This window comes from Maniola jurtina, chromosome 3, assembly GCF_905333055.1.
Source record: "Maniola jurtina chromosome 3, ilManJurt1.1, whole genome shotgun sequence".
NCBI lineage: Eukaryota > Metazoa > Arthropoda > Insecta > Lepidoptera > Nymphalidae > Maniola > Maniola jurtina.
Window position 1 is genome coordinate 6,665,862 of NC_060031.1, and position 14,807 is coordinate 6,680,668.

Sequence of the window (14,807 nt, forward strand, 5' to 3'; positions counted from 1 at the left end):
GTGAATACGAATAGGCACCTTCTAGGTAAACGCGTCCCATCTTAGACCACATCATCACTTTCCATCAGGTGTTATTGTGGTCAAGCGCTTGCCTATAGTGAATAAAAAAAAAAGGCATTTTGTATCTAGAATTTTATTACAATTTACACTATTTTCCTGGTTAAAGCTTTGTCACTTAAAATTCTATAAACGCTTCCAAAATTTATATGAATGATATTATCAGTGAAACAATTAAACGATCAAAGAATTAAGTGCCTTATATACATGGATGCTAAATAGTAAATTATAGGTAGGTATATAATATTCATATAGTGTTTTATTTAATATCAAAAGGTATCGGGAAAGAAATACTGTCGAGAATTTATTATTAACAGAAGGATAGAATTTTAAATAGACCCATTACCCGCGTCTGGCGTATTGCCAAACTTCTGTATTTTATGCCATCAAAATTATCTAGGACAATTTGGCGTCCGGTTTAAAACAGTGAATTTATTATTTTTATCTTACAGAATCTCTCTACAATAATATCTTCGAACGCAAATTTTATTTTAAGTGTCCTATTTCACAAGTATTTAAGTATAGCTAGAGCGCGCTACATTCTGGAATATTCAACTGACACAATATAATAATATCCACACGGTTTTAGGTGGCATTGAAGCACTAGATTTAATGTTCATAAACATTTTTGCACCCAGACGTTATCGTAATAAGATGAATGAATCTGTATTTCATGCAGATGCAGAAGATGAAGGATATAAAAAGAAACTCCGAATATTGTAAAAGATTTATTAATAAAGTAGATATAAACATTACTCAGCCACACACATCAATTAAACAAGAACGAGGGATTATTTTGTACAGTTACATACATAATACTTTAGCGTTTTCCTATTTTTCGTGTATGCTTTTTGTCCTATAATATCAAGAGTCAAAAGGTTGGAGTACCAAAGTGTATGAAGTATAAATAGCCTTATATTTAATCATTTATTAAAGTACAAAAAATGTAGAGATAAGTATATTTATTCCCCAGTCATCATCTCCATGAACTCTGAAAAGAAAAACCACACGTCAAAATATTGGAAAGCTTAGCTATTCTTGGCGAGCGATTTATATGCTAGGCTGTTAGGTACTAATGGGACCGTAAATCTTAAGCGATTTATTGCGAATCGGTGAGTGTGACGTACGTAAAATAAAATCGTACGCACCTATATCGTGAATTTAAAAAAATACATACCAACATTTGATTAGGTATTTTTCATGACTCATCGCAGCAAATCGCTTTAGGCATATTATACCTATTCAGAATTTAATGAAATATGATGGATTTAACTGTCTCCTAAATTGCAAATATTTTCTTTTATATCCAAATTTAAAGAATTTATCCAAATCATATCAATATTTTCGAAAGATGTAGACGAAGTTAATTAATTATGAATTAAACATCTTTCTTACTGTTTGAATCCAATCCAGGATTATTTGGCTCATTTCTAGTGACTGATTTGTCTATAAATCTTTAGCAATTCTAATTACTCCTCATCATCATTTGGAACTCTGAAATTAATTGGAAAATATACTATGTTTGCGACCTACGAGTAAATATAATAAATAATGAAAACTATGAACTTACAGTGATATAAATACGATTGTAATCACTGGGCACTTAGGCGTTTATTCCCATTTAATTCCTCATCCAACGGCGTAGAGTTCTGAGTTCAGAGTTTTGCATTCAAGTTCATACACACACTTTTTTATGAAGGTAGGTGTGCCTACGACTTAGTCCGCGTGTACCTACTTAAGATTTTCAAAAATCCCTCGGGAACTCTTTGATATTCCATAATAAAAAGGCATATACATATGCTCCGGGATACAAGATAGCTATGTACCAGACACACACTCTCATTTATGATATTAGTAAGAATTCGTCTTGCTTGGCCGGTTACACTACACGCGGAATACAGAACTCTGAATTCAGAACTCCAGAACTTTTGATTGTGGAATTGACGATTTTTTTTCTATAAGCTTCAAATCATACTTGTGTTCTGTGTGCCTTTTGTATTAGGAAATATATGACTCCAATCGCCTTCTTCCGCATCACGATATGTCACAATCACTGAGTAGAAGAATACACAATACTAGTTTGCCCTCACCATCGAAGTCTACTGTGCCGCTGCCGTCAGTGTCTATTTCCTGGATAAGGCCGTCGAGTTCGTCCTCTGTGAGCTGCTCGTCCAGTTCGCGAAGAATTTCGCGCAAACTTGACGTGGGAATGTAACCATTGCCTGGAATAATAGGACAAAGCTAAAGTTACCCTTGTTTTTTAAACCGAGCGCTCGATCACCATACCTACATGAACTAATTATTTATATAAACTCAAACAATACAACACATTCGAAGGGTCTAAGTCAGATAGACTTAGTTAAAACATGATAGTTTAACAAAAAATATCTTTCGTAAGGGTTACAAAATATAATTTCGTGATTTGAAAAATATTGGGTAGGTATTTTGTATTATTTTATAACTATTAATTCTATCTATCTATTCTATTAATCACATGAAGTTTTGTCTCACCTTCTTTATCGTATAATCTAAAGGCCTCCCTGAGTTCTTTCTGCATAGCCTCAGCGTCTTCTTCAACGATAAATTTGGCAGCAAGAGTGACGAATTCGCCGAATTCCAGGCGACCGGATTCTGAAAAATAATTCGTTACACTTAAAATTCTCGGTTTTAAATTAAAACTATATTTTTTTTTATTATAAACCATACTAATATTATAAATGCGAAATTAGTGTGTCTGTCTGTATAGCTATGCTAGCTTTTCACAATCCATCCATTTAACTGATTTTACGGGTGTAGAGATAGCTTGAATCGCAGGGAAGGACATAGGATACACGTTTGGTCCTAAAGAAATCAAAGAGTTCCCACGCGAGTTTTAAAAACCCAAATCTACATGGATGAAGTTGCAGGCATCACCTACTTGGTACAGAAATAGCTTGCATCCTGGAGATACATAGATAGATATAGATTACTGTTTCTCCGAAATCAAAGAATTACCTGCATGGGATTTTCAAAAATTTAAATTGACGCGGATCAAGTCGCGGACATCATAATATTCGACGTAAAGGATACACTTTTATATTTTTCAATAATAAATCAAGGAGTGCTTTTATTAGGATATCGACTTTATAAATATAAAAACTTTGCTACTTACTGTCAGCATCGACCTCCTCAATGAGCTCTTCAAGAATCTTCTTGTTGAAGGGCTGACCCATCATTCGGAGGATGTCAGCTACGAAGTCACATGGGATACTGCCTGAGCGGTTGTGGTCGAAGCCATCGAACGCTTTGCGAAGGACTGAAACAAAAAGCAACAATTCAATTACGAGGTCTATAAGAAAAGAATAAGCTCTAAAAGATTACGTAATTTAGGGTAAAATTTTGTTTTTTTCTGATACCTTCAACGTTGAGCCCACTCATGGCACGGTTAAAATTACCTAATGCAGAACTAAATGCGGGTTTTATGCAATTTAAATGCTTAAGTTAAAAGGGACTGTTCCTGTTCCTGTGTTTCACTAGTAATTAGAATAGTCACACTGATCGTACGGCCGGCTGCGGCGAGATTAGGACATCAGTTCAATGCTCCTAGATGCAGTGCAAATATGTTGTGCAATGCAGCTATTTTGGTGCAGCTGTGTGGTGCATCGCCGGCGCCGGCCGGCCTATCCCAGCGCGTAGCATTACGCACATAAGAAGAAAATCACTGAATCAATTTCTACTTAGTAAAAACACCTGTTTATAATTTTGTTATATTTTTAATTTTATTGTATACTGAAATATGCCTGCGACTTCATTCGCGTGGACTAGGTACTCAAATTTCGAACCCCTATTTTACCCCCTTAGAAGTTGAATTTTCAAAAATCCTCGCTTAGAAGATGTCTATGTAATAAATAAAAGCTCGATGCATGTCAAACAGCCCGATCCGTCCACAGTTTGAGCTGTGCGTTGATACATCATTCAGTCAATCAGCCAGCCAACCTGTTACCTATATTTTTAATCTGGTGAAATACAGCTAAGTAACTTCTCAGCTCAAATGAGGGCAGATGGATTTTGTACAAATGCCCCCTAAAATCATCGTTTCTTACTTTTAGGAAAAATCTATAACATATTTACCTACAACGCTTTCTTTCTGCAGTTTTTAGGTTAATGAGAATCTACAAAATCTTCGGATGTTTAGTGAATATTATACTTACCTACAGCTGTAACATTTATAGATTACGAAATATCTCTTGTTTTATATTATACTATACTATATGTATGTACCTATATTATATCCGTTTTAAATTCCATTGAATATCATTAATGGGACGCAGGTTTTTCTATCTTTTTTTTACCTACCAGATATCTAGATAACTATTGTAATAATTATACAGATAACACTTGAAATGAAACACGAGGTATTTTATAATCCATGAAGGTTACATGACTACTTAATAATTAAATACGCATACGCAAGCGAATGGTAGTCGCCATGTAATAAAATTTTGCAGCAATTTGTCTGGCAGTGCTACATTTCGGAACGTGCGTCATTTTACGTTTATATAAAATAATGAAAATGTAGTTCCCAGAAATACACTCTTTCGAAGTTATAACGATGAAGGTGAAAGGTTTTGTCAGCTGATCGCATGAAATGACGTAGATACATACGATTTTATATCATAAATTATCTACCAGTGAGTTGGTAGAGTTCCTGAAGTTACAGCTAAGACATAACTTGGAGTTTCAAAAATCACCAAATAATTATGTTTATTAGGAGGAGCTGGCAAAGAGAGCGGTGTAGGTAATTATCAACATTTTTTTCTCTTAACTCTAATCCAAGCAAAACGGCCTGAACCTGTACTAACTTCAATTCCAAAGTTCATGATTTCGATCACTGAATACAAACTTGAACTCATTTCTAAGCAAAACACGGCCTAAAGTTGTGCTCTGTGTCTGTGCTCTTGTGTCCAAAGTTGGTGATTTCAATAAAAACTGTGCAATTTCACTGAAGTTTCAGAAGCTCAATTTTGCCTCCTGTAAACTTTTTATTTCGTGCTTTTTTCTACACAATTTTATTTGCCAGCTCAATTTAGTTTCGTTGAATCCCGTAATCCTGGGAACTGTGGTATTACTTAGTAAGTATTATTAGTTATCGGAGAAGGTAGAGGTTCTGTTCTGCACCTGTAAGGTAGGTACCTACTATACCTACGTATTCCGCGGAACAATTTTACAAGAATATTATTTGAAGGCAGAAACTTTAAAAAAGATCAATATTGATCAAAATATGTATCGCTGTATGTATAGTATAATCATATGAATTAAAAAAAATTACACTTGCTTGTGTGGCTACGCAAAGAGTACGCAAAACTACTGGTCAAATTATTTATTAACCACTTTCTTTAAAAAAATAAACATTGGTATATTAATAAAGCATAATTTTGTAAAAAAATCTAAGAATTTTTGTAAGACTGTCCTCATTTCGAAAGAGATCGTGGGTAGATAATTAATAAATAGCTAAAATCTAGAAAAAAAGCAATAAAGCACATGGTTCTTTGAGACAACTGCCAAGACATCTTGATGATTAAAATTAACAGCCCGACGCGCGCCGCTGGCGAAAATAAAAATTGTGATTTTAAAACTTTTCAGTTGGCAAATTATCACGGAACAGCTGCACAGGAGAAACATAAGATTTAGACCTTTGCATCATTAACATTACAAAATATAATATAGCCTAGCCATTAATGTTCTGATAAATGTAAAAGTTGAATTTAATACTATACCTACTTCGTTTTAAAAATAAATGAATGAAATAAATATTTTACAAAAACTGTTATTTTCCTTTCCATTAATCACAATGAAAGTTTTCTTGGGATAAAAATGCGAAAGGCTCCAGATCCTTCCGCATTGATATAGTACCTGTCATATAACGCAGTATATTTAGTAGTCATGCTATATTCCAAGGCTATATTTTGGTAAAATAGTTAACGGCAAAATCGTAAACGGTAGTTTTTTTATAAAAACTATTTTAATAATCTCATATCTTATTAATCTTAAGAAGGTTAATAAGAATCACATACATGCATACCTACATACATAGACTGCTAAAATCATAACCCTTCCTTTTGACTTTGCCGCAGTCGGGTAAAAATAAGTCATCGGCTACGTAATCATAAAGTGCTTTGCCAATTTATCAATGCATTTTGATTGAGTGGCAGTTTACACATTTGGCTCGAATGCAATTTCTACAATTGAAGAGATTTGAATTATTATACATTAGCACGTAGTTTAAGATTAAATCAAGTAGGTACATAAAATATTATGTGCGTATTGAAATGTTCCATGTAATCTGACAGGTGATAAATCCCTGCAGGGCTTTTAGTGAAACTGAAAACATGAAATAAATGGAACGACTTTGTGAATAATGAATATACCTACCTATGAGGTTTGGAAGGGGATTTCATCACTAACAAAGTCAAATGCGATATAAAATTTTAAAGCAAAAGTTTAAAAACAATCGTGGAAAGACACAATAGGTGGGAAAATTGTATAGCTGGAAACATCATTGTGAAATCTAGTAGGAATACTGAACTTACTCAACATCGCCTGCACTATTTTAACACGTTTTTTAATTTTTTTCATAACACAGAAAGAACACAGATTTATGTTCTTTTTAATATAAACATTGACGGGTGTGTGACCTAGTTCTCACAACGCATATCAATCGATTGTAATTGTTAATCAACGTTAACCCAAGTCGGCTACTGGTTGAATGACCTACTTTGGAGATCCGAATTTGGCCTTTTCATTTCCTCCGAGCTTCGAAAAGCACGTTAAGCCATAATCAATATGGTGATAAAAGCTGTAAAGCGAGTCGATATCTTGTTCTCTTAAGTCTTAATCAAGCTTATGCGGAAGGATAATATGGACAACCACTGCATTAGGTATTATCCCAAAAAACTCCTACAATTACCTATGTGTTTAATGGAAAGTGACTCCTCAGTAATAAGGACGTGTAGAAAGATCTCGAGATCGATTGATATATAAACTGAGTTAAACTAAACTTTTAACGTTGCGTTGCTTGGCCTGCCTAAAATAAATACTGCCCAAAATATATAAATGTCAGTAGAGCGTGGTTTATGGGGAGTTGAAAATAGACATCCAACTGTGTGTTTACATTGTATGCTGGCAACAAAATATGCATCGGTTTCGTGCTATTTCCCGAAAAACACAATATTGGTTTGAACAATGACGATAGAACGCAAGACTTCCACGGAACATTGGCGTTATTCCAAGCGTGTTGCCACGGCCCGATGAACGCGTCCGTACTTCGACCACCAGGTTTTTTACATTAATAAACAGAAGTGCTGAAGTGGGAAGCCAATAATAATCTGTACATACGAAAAGACTAGTCTTGATTCAATCTATCAATGCACAACCTAAAGCACAGGTGTTAGAAGCTTGAAATTTAGACAGTAGGTCAATTTTGTAACGTCCTACTCACTAAGAAAGGATTTTTGGAAATTCCACCGCTAATGGGGTGTGGAAGATCACCTGGCAGCTATAGAAGAGTCTTCCAAAGTCAACAAGTGGTGCTGGGTTCCGACAAAATTGAATGAGGCAGAGACGTTCCCGCAGCAACATTCAATAAGAATCATCGCTGAGACTGGCACTACGAAACAGTCTTAACTCTCTGAAGGGAATTAAAATATGGATAAAAACCCGGCATTTTCAAGTTATATTGGTGAAATTTTTTGGAAATGCTGCCATAAGGGTTTTTATTCTAGATAAAACTTTGTGTAAAAGTTTGTCATATTTTTCAAGTTATATTCATGAACTGAAAAGGTATTTGGGCATGCGGTCCAAATTGAAAAATACATGTTTCGGGATTTTTCAAAATTCCACTCCCTCGCTGTTTAAAATTCCACTCAATTGAAGCCGGGGTGTGTCAGCTAGTGTAGAATTAAAAATAAATTGATGACCACCCTGGCCCAGTAAGCACTGTGATCTTATAAGCGAGATATTCTGGGTTCGTATATTTGGAAAAGCTTTTCAGTCGACTGAGGTCTGGTCTGGTGGGGAGTTTTGGCGTGCTGTTAGTCTTGACCAGCACAAACATTCAGCCAAGGGATTAAGCATTCCAATATGATGCTGCGTATAAAAATCGATTAAAGGTGTGACTTTAATAAAATAATCCCTTCTATCATAACTACGACAGAAATTCTATCCGTAATCTGTCGATAAGTTACTTTGAGACGTTAATAATTGTCAAACATGACGTCCATACAATCTTTGACATAAGTATAACAACGTTGCTAAGTAACCTATCGACAGGCTATGGATAGGATTGATTAGTAATTTCGTCGTCACTGGTTGCTGGCGAGAATAATAAACTTTAAAAGACTAACTAGTATTTTCCATGCCATTTCTATGTGAATGGCATTTTCGTGTGTTGGTTTTGTTAATGAAATGGAGCTTTCATAGCCTTTATTTTTTGATCACAAGATGTCAAGAATCTTTAAGAGTGTGCGTGAGAGTGCATATCATAGAATCACTAACGGAACCCTCATCACGTGAGTGAAGCGTGCTTGCCAGTTTTTATTTCAAAAGGGCAAGAACACTGTCTAATGAACGTCACTCAGCTACTCGACAGCTGTAGGTATGTATGAGCTTTCCTCACTCTTCAGCTTTCGACGGGGAATTAAATTTCAGTGTTTTTCTTGTTTTCACAAATCACGCTGACAGCGCATTAATTGTAAATAAAAGTTTGTTCACACCATTGTGTGATGTGTCACAAATTACGAACAAAAATAAGTTCTTTCAAACTTTTTGTTGTGTTCTTCGGTTTTAATTTTTGTCGTTTAGATACCTAGATAGTGGGAATTATTGGGTATTGTATCCAACACAAGGAAGAACGATCAGCGACTATGAAGTTCGGATCATGGTGGCTTTGGGAGATAAGATGTAAAAAGGTGTAAAAAATCTTACGTCAAAGTATGAAGTGTAATTTTTTATTTTATCTTCGGAATAGTATTAGAAATAATCACGTCACATTCATTACTAGACACTTAGATTCGTCGTTACTACCAGACACCCTTAAAGTTTAAAAGTTTTAGACTCTTCATGGACACTGCTATTGTACATTCTATCATCTGGTGTATTCAGAATACTTTCAAAAAAATTATATTTCTGAGTAGTTTTTTAAAGTTATTTTAGTGTCATAAATTAAACCCACACACAATTTTGGAAGAACGAATTTATGACGCAGGGACTGTCTGTTAAATTTATGAAGTCAGTTCTCTATTGTGTTGTTGGCGTAAAGCCAGAAATGAGCTTGCGATTTTTTTTCGTGCGGTAAACATTATGAAATGTACCTATATAATATTTTTTATGGGATCTCATTCTATGATTTATTGTTATTTTACTTACCGGCGATTTGTTCTGGCGGCAGCTCATCGGCCTGAAACAGATAAAATATTGTTGTTAGACTTCAATTTAAACGTCCATTGTGATCAGCCACGTTCGCATCGATTTAGGTTTTGGATCCCGCAAGATCTTTTTGTGTTCGCGGGATAAAAAATAAAAACTTCGTAACAGTCGGATCAGTAGTTGAGCCAAAACTTAACGTGATAGATCTCGGAGGATGATTTTTTTTTTGAGGATTAAGTCTAATAGAAAGTACTTAAACTGAAATTTATTATTACTTAACAAATTTTTTGCCCTTTTTTAAGCCCGAAAAACAAAAGCTGAAGGGGTATTTAATTTAAAATCTAGGCTTTCAGATTTAAATCTCATTCCTACCTATAACATAAACTTTTTTCACAAAACATGTTTTTAAAGGCACCTCACTTCTACATGTGGCAATCTGGTGTTTTAATATTAATAACTAGCTGAAATGCCCGTGACTTCGTCCGCGTGCACTACTCAAATTTCAGACCCCTCTTTTATCCCTTATGAGATAAATTTTCAACAATCCTGTCTTGGCGTCATACCTATGACCAGTCCAATCCGTACCGTAGTTTGGGCTGTGCGTTGATAGATGGTCAGTCAGTCAGTCACCTTTTCCTTTTTTAAATTTAGATTATGAATTCAATTTAAAACATCTGGTTTCTTAGAGTTGATCCACATTTGGTTAATTTGGGTCGAACCTCGAAATTATCATTGACCTAATTTTACGTTCGGCCTTCGATAGTTTGCTAAAGTAGGTCATGTTTTTATTTATAGGGTTGATAAAACAATATTCTTTAATACAATAAGTATAATTTAATCAAAGCTTTTTTAAAATTATAGCATATGAATGTATCCAAAATAGGTTTAATAATTACTACCATACTTCAAATAAATCAAGAAGTAGTACGAGTATGTAGAAAGATTGAGGTAAATGAACAAAACACAAAGTGTAAGTCAAAGATTAACAAAGTTCAAAAGCTTATAAAATAAAGTTATAAGAAATAGTACCTACTTAAATATAAAATAGTAAATGTACTTTAAACGAAAGTAGTTAACACCTACTAAATAGGTAAGTAATGTGGCAAAGAAATTATTCAAATAAAATAATTTAATCAACAGTAAGTAATTCTATAACGAAAATAGCAAATACGAAGGTGACAAGAAAGGGGCGGGCTATTTAGCACGATAGACAAATTGGCATGGAGAGGATGCCACTTGTACACTGTAGGTACAGCCCTAACCACTACAAAGATACCTTACTCGTAGATGCCGTTGATATAAAATACAATAATATAAGATGCTTACCAAGGACATTATACTATACACATTGTAGGTACGTTCATGTTACATGTCATATAAAATTTTTGCTTGCTGCTGAGTAAGGCAGAAGATTCAAAAGATACGAGAGTAGAAAAAAACTGTAATGTTGTTAATATTGAGGCAGTGCACGATCGATATACACAATAAGTATACCTATATAATTTAATTTCAATAAAAATAAAAAGATGGTAGGTATTTAAATTCGTATTTATTTGAAATTTTTATATAATACCTACAAAAAATAAATAGAATGCGTATAAAATATGTAGGTCATAAAGTCCAGTTTTCGTAGAGGCGAGTGTTACTGGGACGTAATAAATTAATTTTACGTGCAATTGAAACTAAAATAGAACCATTGGTCTTGCGTCCGCTTTATTACAAGCAAATCCACTTAATGGTGGTGGCCGGTGGGCATCTTAATGTACTAAAGCCTGCTTCTCTTCTTTTAATATAATACTTGTCGCAAACAAGACCCCAAAACGTAAAGGTTTACGTGTAATATATCTCTTAAAACCAAGAAACTATGAAACTGAAATATGAAAACTTTGAAAAAAGTAACGTAAAGGAAAATGCCCATTTTTAACTATAAAAGTCAACGCACGCATACAGAAAGAATAGAGTCCAGTCGAGTCTTTTTGATAATACCTAAAACTCAGCTTTAGGACATACAGTAATTGTAATTGGTTACTTGGTATATAGATGAAAACAAAAAACGAAAGCTGATACGCGGTGCGCTTAAACACCGCTTGGCGGTTTATTAAAAAAAAACTCAAGACGAGAAAGAAATAAGTGGATTTGCGCACGAACGCAAAATGTTCAAGTCTTATCTTATCTTTATTGCCAAGATGTTTTAAATGACATTTCGAAGCCAGTGTGAATTATTTTTTAGGGTTCCGTACCTCAAAATGAAAAACGGAACCCTTACAGGATCCCTTTGTTGTCTGTCTGTCAAGAAACCTATAGGGTACTTCCCGTTGTCCTAGAATCATGAAATTTGGCAGGTAGGTAGGATATAAGAATATCACAAACACAGGAATAAATCTGAAAACCGCGACTGATGGATACATCATTTAAAAAAAATATTAAAATATGTTTAAATTTTCAAAGTAAGATAACTATACCAAGTGGGATATCATAATATGAAAGGTATTTACCTGTACATTCTAAAACAGATTTTTATTTATTTTTATGCATTATTTATTTTTTATTTTTATGTATTTGTTTTTGATTTATCGTGCAAAATGTTGAAAAAAATAACCGAGTACGGAACCCTCAGTGCGCGAGTCTGACTCGCACTTGGCCGGTTTTTTTGAATAAAATTTTACCAGTCAGCTTGCGCTAACACGCTTATCCCACACTTTCATCATGCCGCCCTCCAAATTCGATCAACCTAAGCCTTCACGTTGCGCGCCTAGTTCGCCTTTATGGATGGGCTGGTCCTGGCTGAAGTACTTTCAGTTCAGTTATCAAAGAATGCCAGCTGTGGATACATTCCCTACTGGTGGTCAGCGTTGCGCCTAATTTTGCACGCACGAGTAATGACAGACTGGTAAATACATAATTTTGTACATTGGATAATATAAGTGATACTAAAGTTTATAAGATGTAATTAGAATTAGTATGGTAGTGAAAACTCTGTAAGTTTGTATCTAATTCAGTCGAGAAGCTTAGGTAGGTACCTACCTATACAATGAAAATATGAGGTAATTTTTCATTTCAACCATGAAATAAACTACTAGATAGATTATTATTATTATTATCGGTACCCGCTTCATAGTTAGTCCAAAAATGATACTATAGCACTTGTTGCCAAAAACAGAACGTAGATTGGCATAATTTTTTAACTAAGCTACTTTTTGGTTTGATAAGTAGGTACCTACTTTAACTACTAGTACTTTGATTAATTAGATTTATTAAATTCAATGTTCATCGCGAGTTCAAATCAGTGATTTCAAAAATGTGAAATGAAACTAATTATTTTTTATTTTTATCTTTATAGGTCCACGATTTAGGTATCTAGACCTAAATGTCCACCTACCCAGTCTTCTGTGTCCAGAACCATCTTTGATGTCACTAGTTAGCACTATGAGACGCACAACACGACTGACCGCGAGGCTGCTGGTTCCAGCGTCCAGGGTTATTTCTGCTGCTTTACGAGTTTGGGCTTTCGTATACTTTCACATAAAATGAGAGGAGGTGCGGAGGCAGCGGGGGATCGGCGGTTGATTCGGCAAGTCTTCCCCGGTTTCCTGCGTGCGCGCTGACCAATGGCGTGTGCCTCAAACGGCAGGATGCTAACGTATTTTTAGTCGGAAACGTGGTCAGGAAAAACGTAAACAAGCGGCTCCGACGTGTAAGCAAAACGCCCTGCCCTCGCGGCAGTCGTTTACCAGCGTTTGCTATATCATTAAACACGAATAATGTACGCTTTCGAGCCGTTTGCTGTGTAGCCGTTTATTATTTACACAATCGCTACTTTGAATTTTTACGTAGGTAGGTATTAGCTGCGTGTTTCTTTTTTGGGAAATAAATAAATCATTTTGAAAAATGTGAAATGTATGAATATTATGTATCTACATTATAAAGATGTCGACCTCGACGTCGTTCGGTCAGATTTGTTTACATTGCGATACTTATGTCTGTTCCATATTTCACCACATGTGCGTGTCGTATGTATCTATTAATCATTGTACAACGAGCGCAATGCATTTCTCCTGAAGATGCATTGCGGCGCCGGCGCAGTGCAAATTGGGTTATTTACGTTCTACGTTCTAGTTAGAAATGAGGTAGCGAGGTGGACACTAAAAAGTGTGTATGGGCTTACCTAATGCCTATTTCCTTCCTCTTTGATCTGAGCTTCTTTAAGTATGTAGGTTTTTATTATCCTTTTGTTTAACCTAAATAGTCTTTAATTCAGTAGATATTAAGAGTCAGCTCCCAGAGTTAAGCAGATAGGTTGTTATTTACTGATAGGAACTTCCCTAGTAACAATTAAAACCCTAACTAATAAAGGCATTAGGTAAACTTTGTGCTAAATTATATTATGCTGTGGTTCTAGGTACGAAGTAGTAGTACGAATAGTAAGGTACGAAGGCATCCACTAACTAGAATTTAGACGGTAGTAAGTAACGGTGGATGAATAGTCTTAATAAAATTACAAGCCAATGCCTGCGACTTCATCCGCATTGATTTAGGTTTTTAAAAATAATGATGGGACTCTTTTCTTTGATTTCCCGGAATAAAACGTAGCTTATGTCATACTCTACCCATGCAAAACATCATGTTGATCTGGTGTTCTGTTACGACGTGATTAAAGGACAAACCAACAAACAATCACACTTTTGCATTTATACAAATTTTAACTGTAGTGATCTACTTAGGTAAAACTAAGAAAAATTACTTAATTTTCTTTTTGCCAACTGAATTTCAATTTCCTTGCAAAATACACGTGGCGAGACATGGACATTGAATAGTATAATTATAATGGGATGAATGCTCATAGCATTCTAAGACTATAATTAAATTTTATTTACAATTCATCGAATTTTCTGGCAAAATGTTTTGGGTAAACATTCATATGAGAAAAGGTGAACGTCAGGATGGCCGGTGTATGAGAAAGTTCATTTATTATTTAATTGATGAAGGTACTAATTATTTCTATATAGGTACTAAATAGTACAATTTAGGTACATTTTTTGGAATATTTCTCATCTGTTTTCCAGCACTACACCGGCCATCCTGACGTTCACTGAGAAAAGGGCCAGATGGCGTGTTCAGGTAAAACTGTTTTTTTCTCATTGCCCAAATGGCTTACAAAATTACAACAGGACATCGTATCATAAGTCATAAGTCATAAGTCATAACCCGCAATAGGTCTGTGTCTAACTTTAATTAAGGCGCAATGCACATGTACCTGTTGGAGTAGAGTGCTTCTTATGACGTGATAGGTAAGAAGTAACAACTCAAACTCAAAGCTTTATTTACTTCACTATGTTAAGTTTGGAAAG

The 14,807-nt window shown here is 34.8% G+C and overlaps 1 protein-coding gene across 3 annotated transcripts; it reads right to left on the reverse strand.

The window, feature by feature from the left end:
- Positions 1-772: 772 nt before the first annotated feature.
- Positions 773-12,996, reverse strand: LOC123881163 (troponin C-like). 3 transcript variants are annotated; one of them, XR_006799424.1, is made up of 7 exons: positions 12,839-12,996; positions 9,460-9,490; positions 3,209-3,352; positions 2,569-2,688; positions 2,148-2,279; positions 1,453-1,551; positions 773-1,048 (listed from the first exon to the last, which is right to left on the reverse strand). XR_006799424.1 is itself a non-coding variant. In XM_045929783.1 (6 exons), exons 1-6 carry the CDS (start codon positions 12,860-12,862, stop codon positions 1,020-1,022), a joined length of 480 nt encoding a protein of 159 aa, XP_045785739.1. In that variant the 5' UTR covers positions 12,863-12,995; the 3' UTR covers positions 773-1,019. The 3 variants fall into 3 exon arrangements, 2 of the variants coding, with proteins under 2 accessions (XP_045785739.1, XP_045785740.1); XM_045929783.1 differs by lacking the exon at positions 1,453-1,551 and having other exon boundaries at positions 12,839-12,995; XM_045929784.1 differs by lacking the exons at positions 1,453-1,551; positions 9,460-9,490; positions 12,839-12,996 and adding an exon at positions 3,453-3,612.
- Between the last annotated feature and the right edge of the window lie 1,811 nt (positions 12,997-14,807).

What these genes read in the sequence shown, in the direction of transcription:
- LOC123881163 (XM_045929783.1), bottom strand. Translation starts at nt 12,862, where the DNA reads ATGGTTCTGGACACAGAAGACTGG. An exon ending in TTCTGGACACAGAAGACTGG is followed by an intron (nt 9,491 to 12,838) that starts GTAGGTGGACAT and finishes TATCTGTTTCAG; the next exon opens with GCCGATGAGCTGCCGCCAGA. An exon ending in CGGCACAGTAGACTTCGATG is followed by an intron (nt 1,049 to 2,147) that starts GTGAGGGCAAAC and finishes TTTTCTTTTCAG; the next exon opens with AGTTCATGGAGATGATGACT.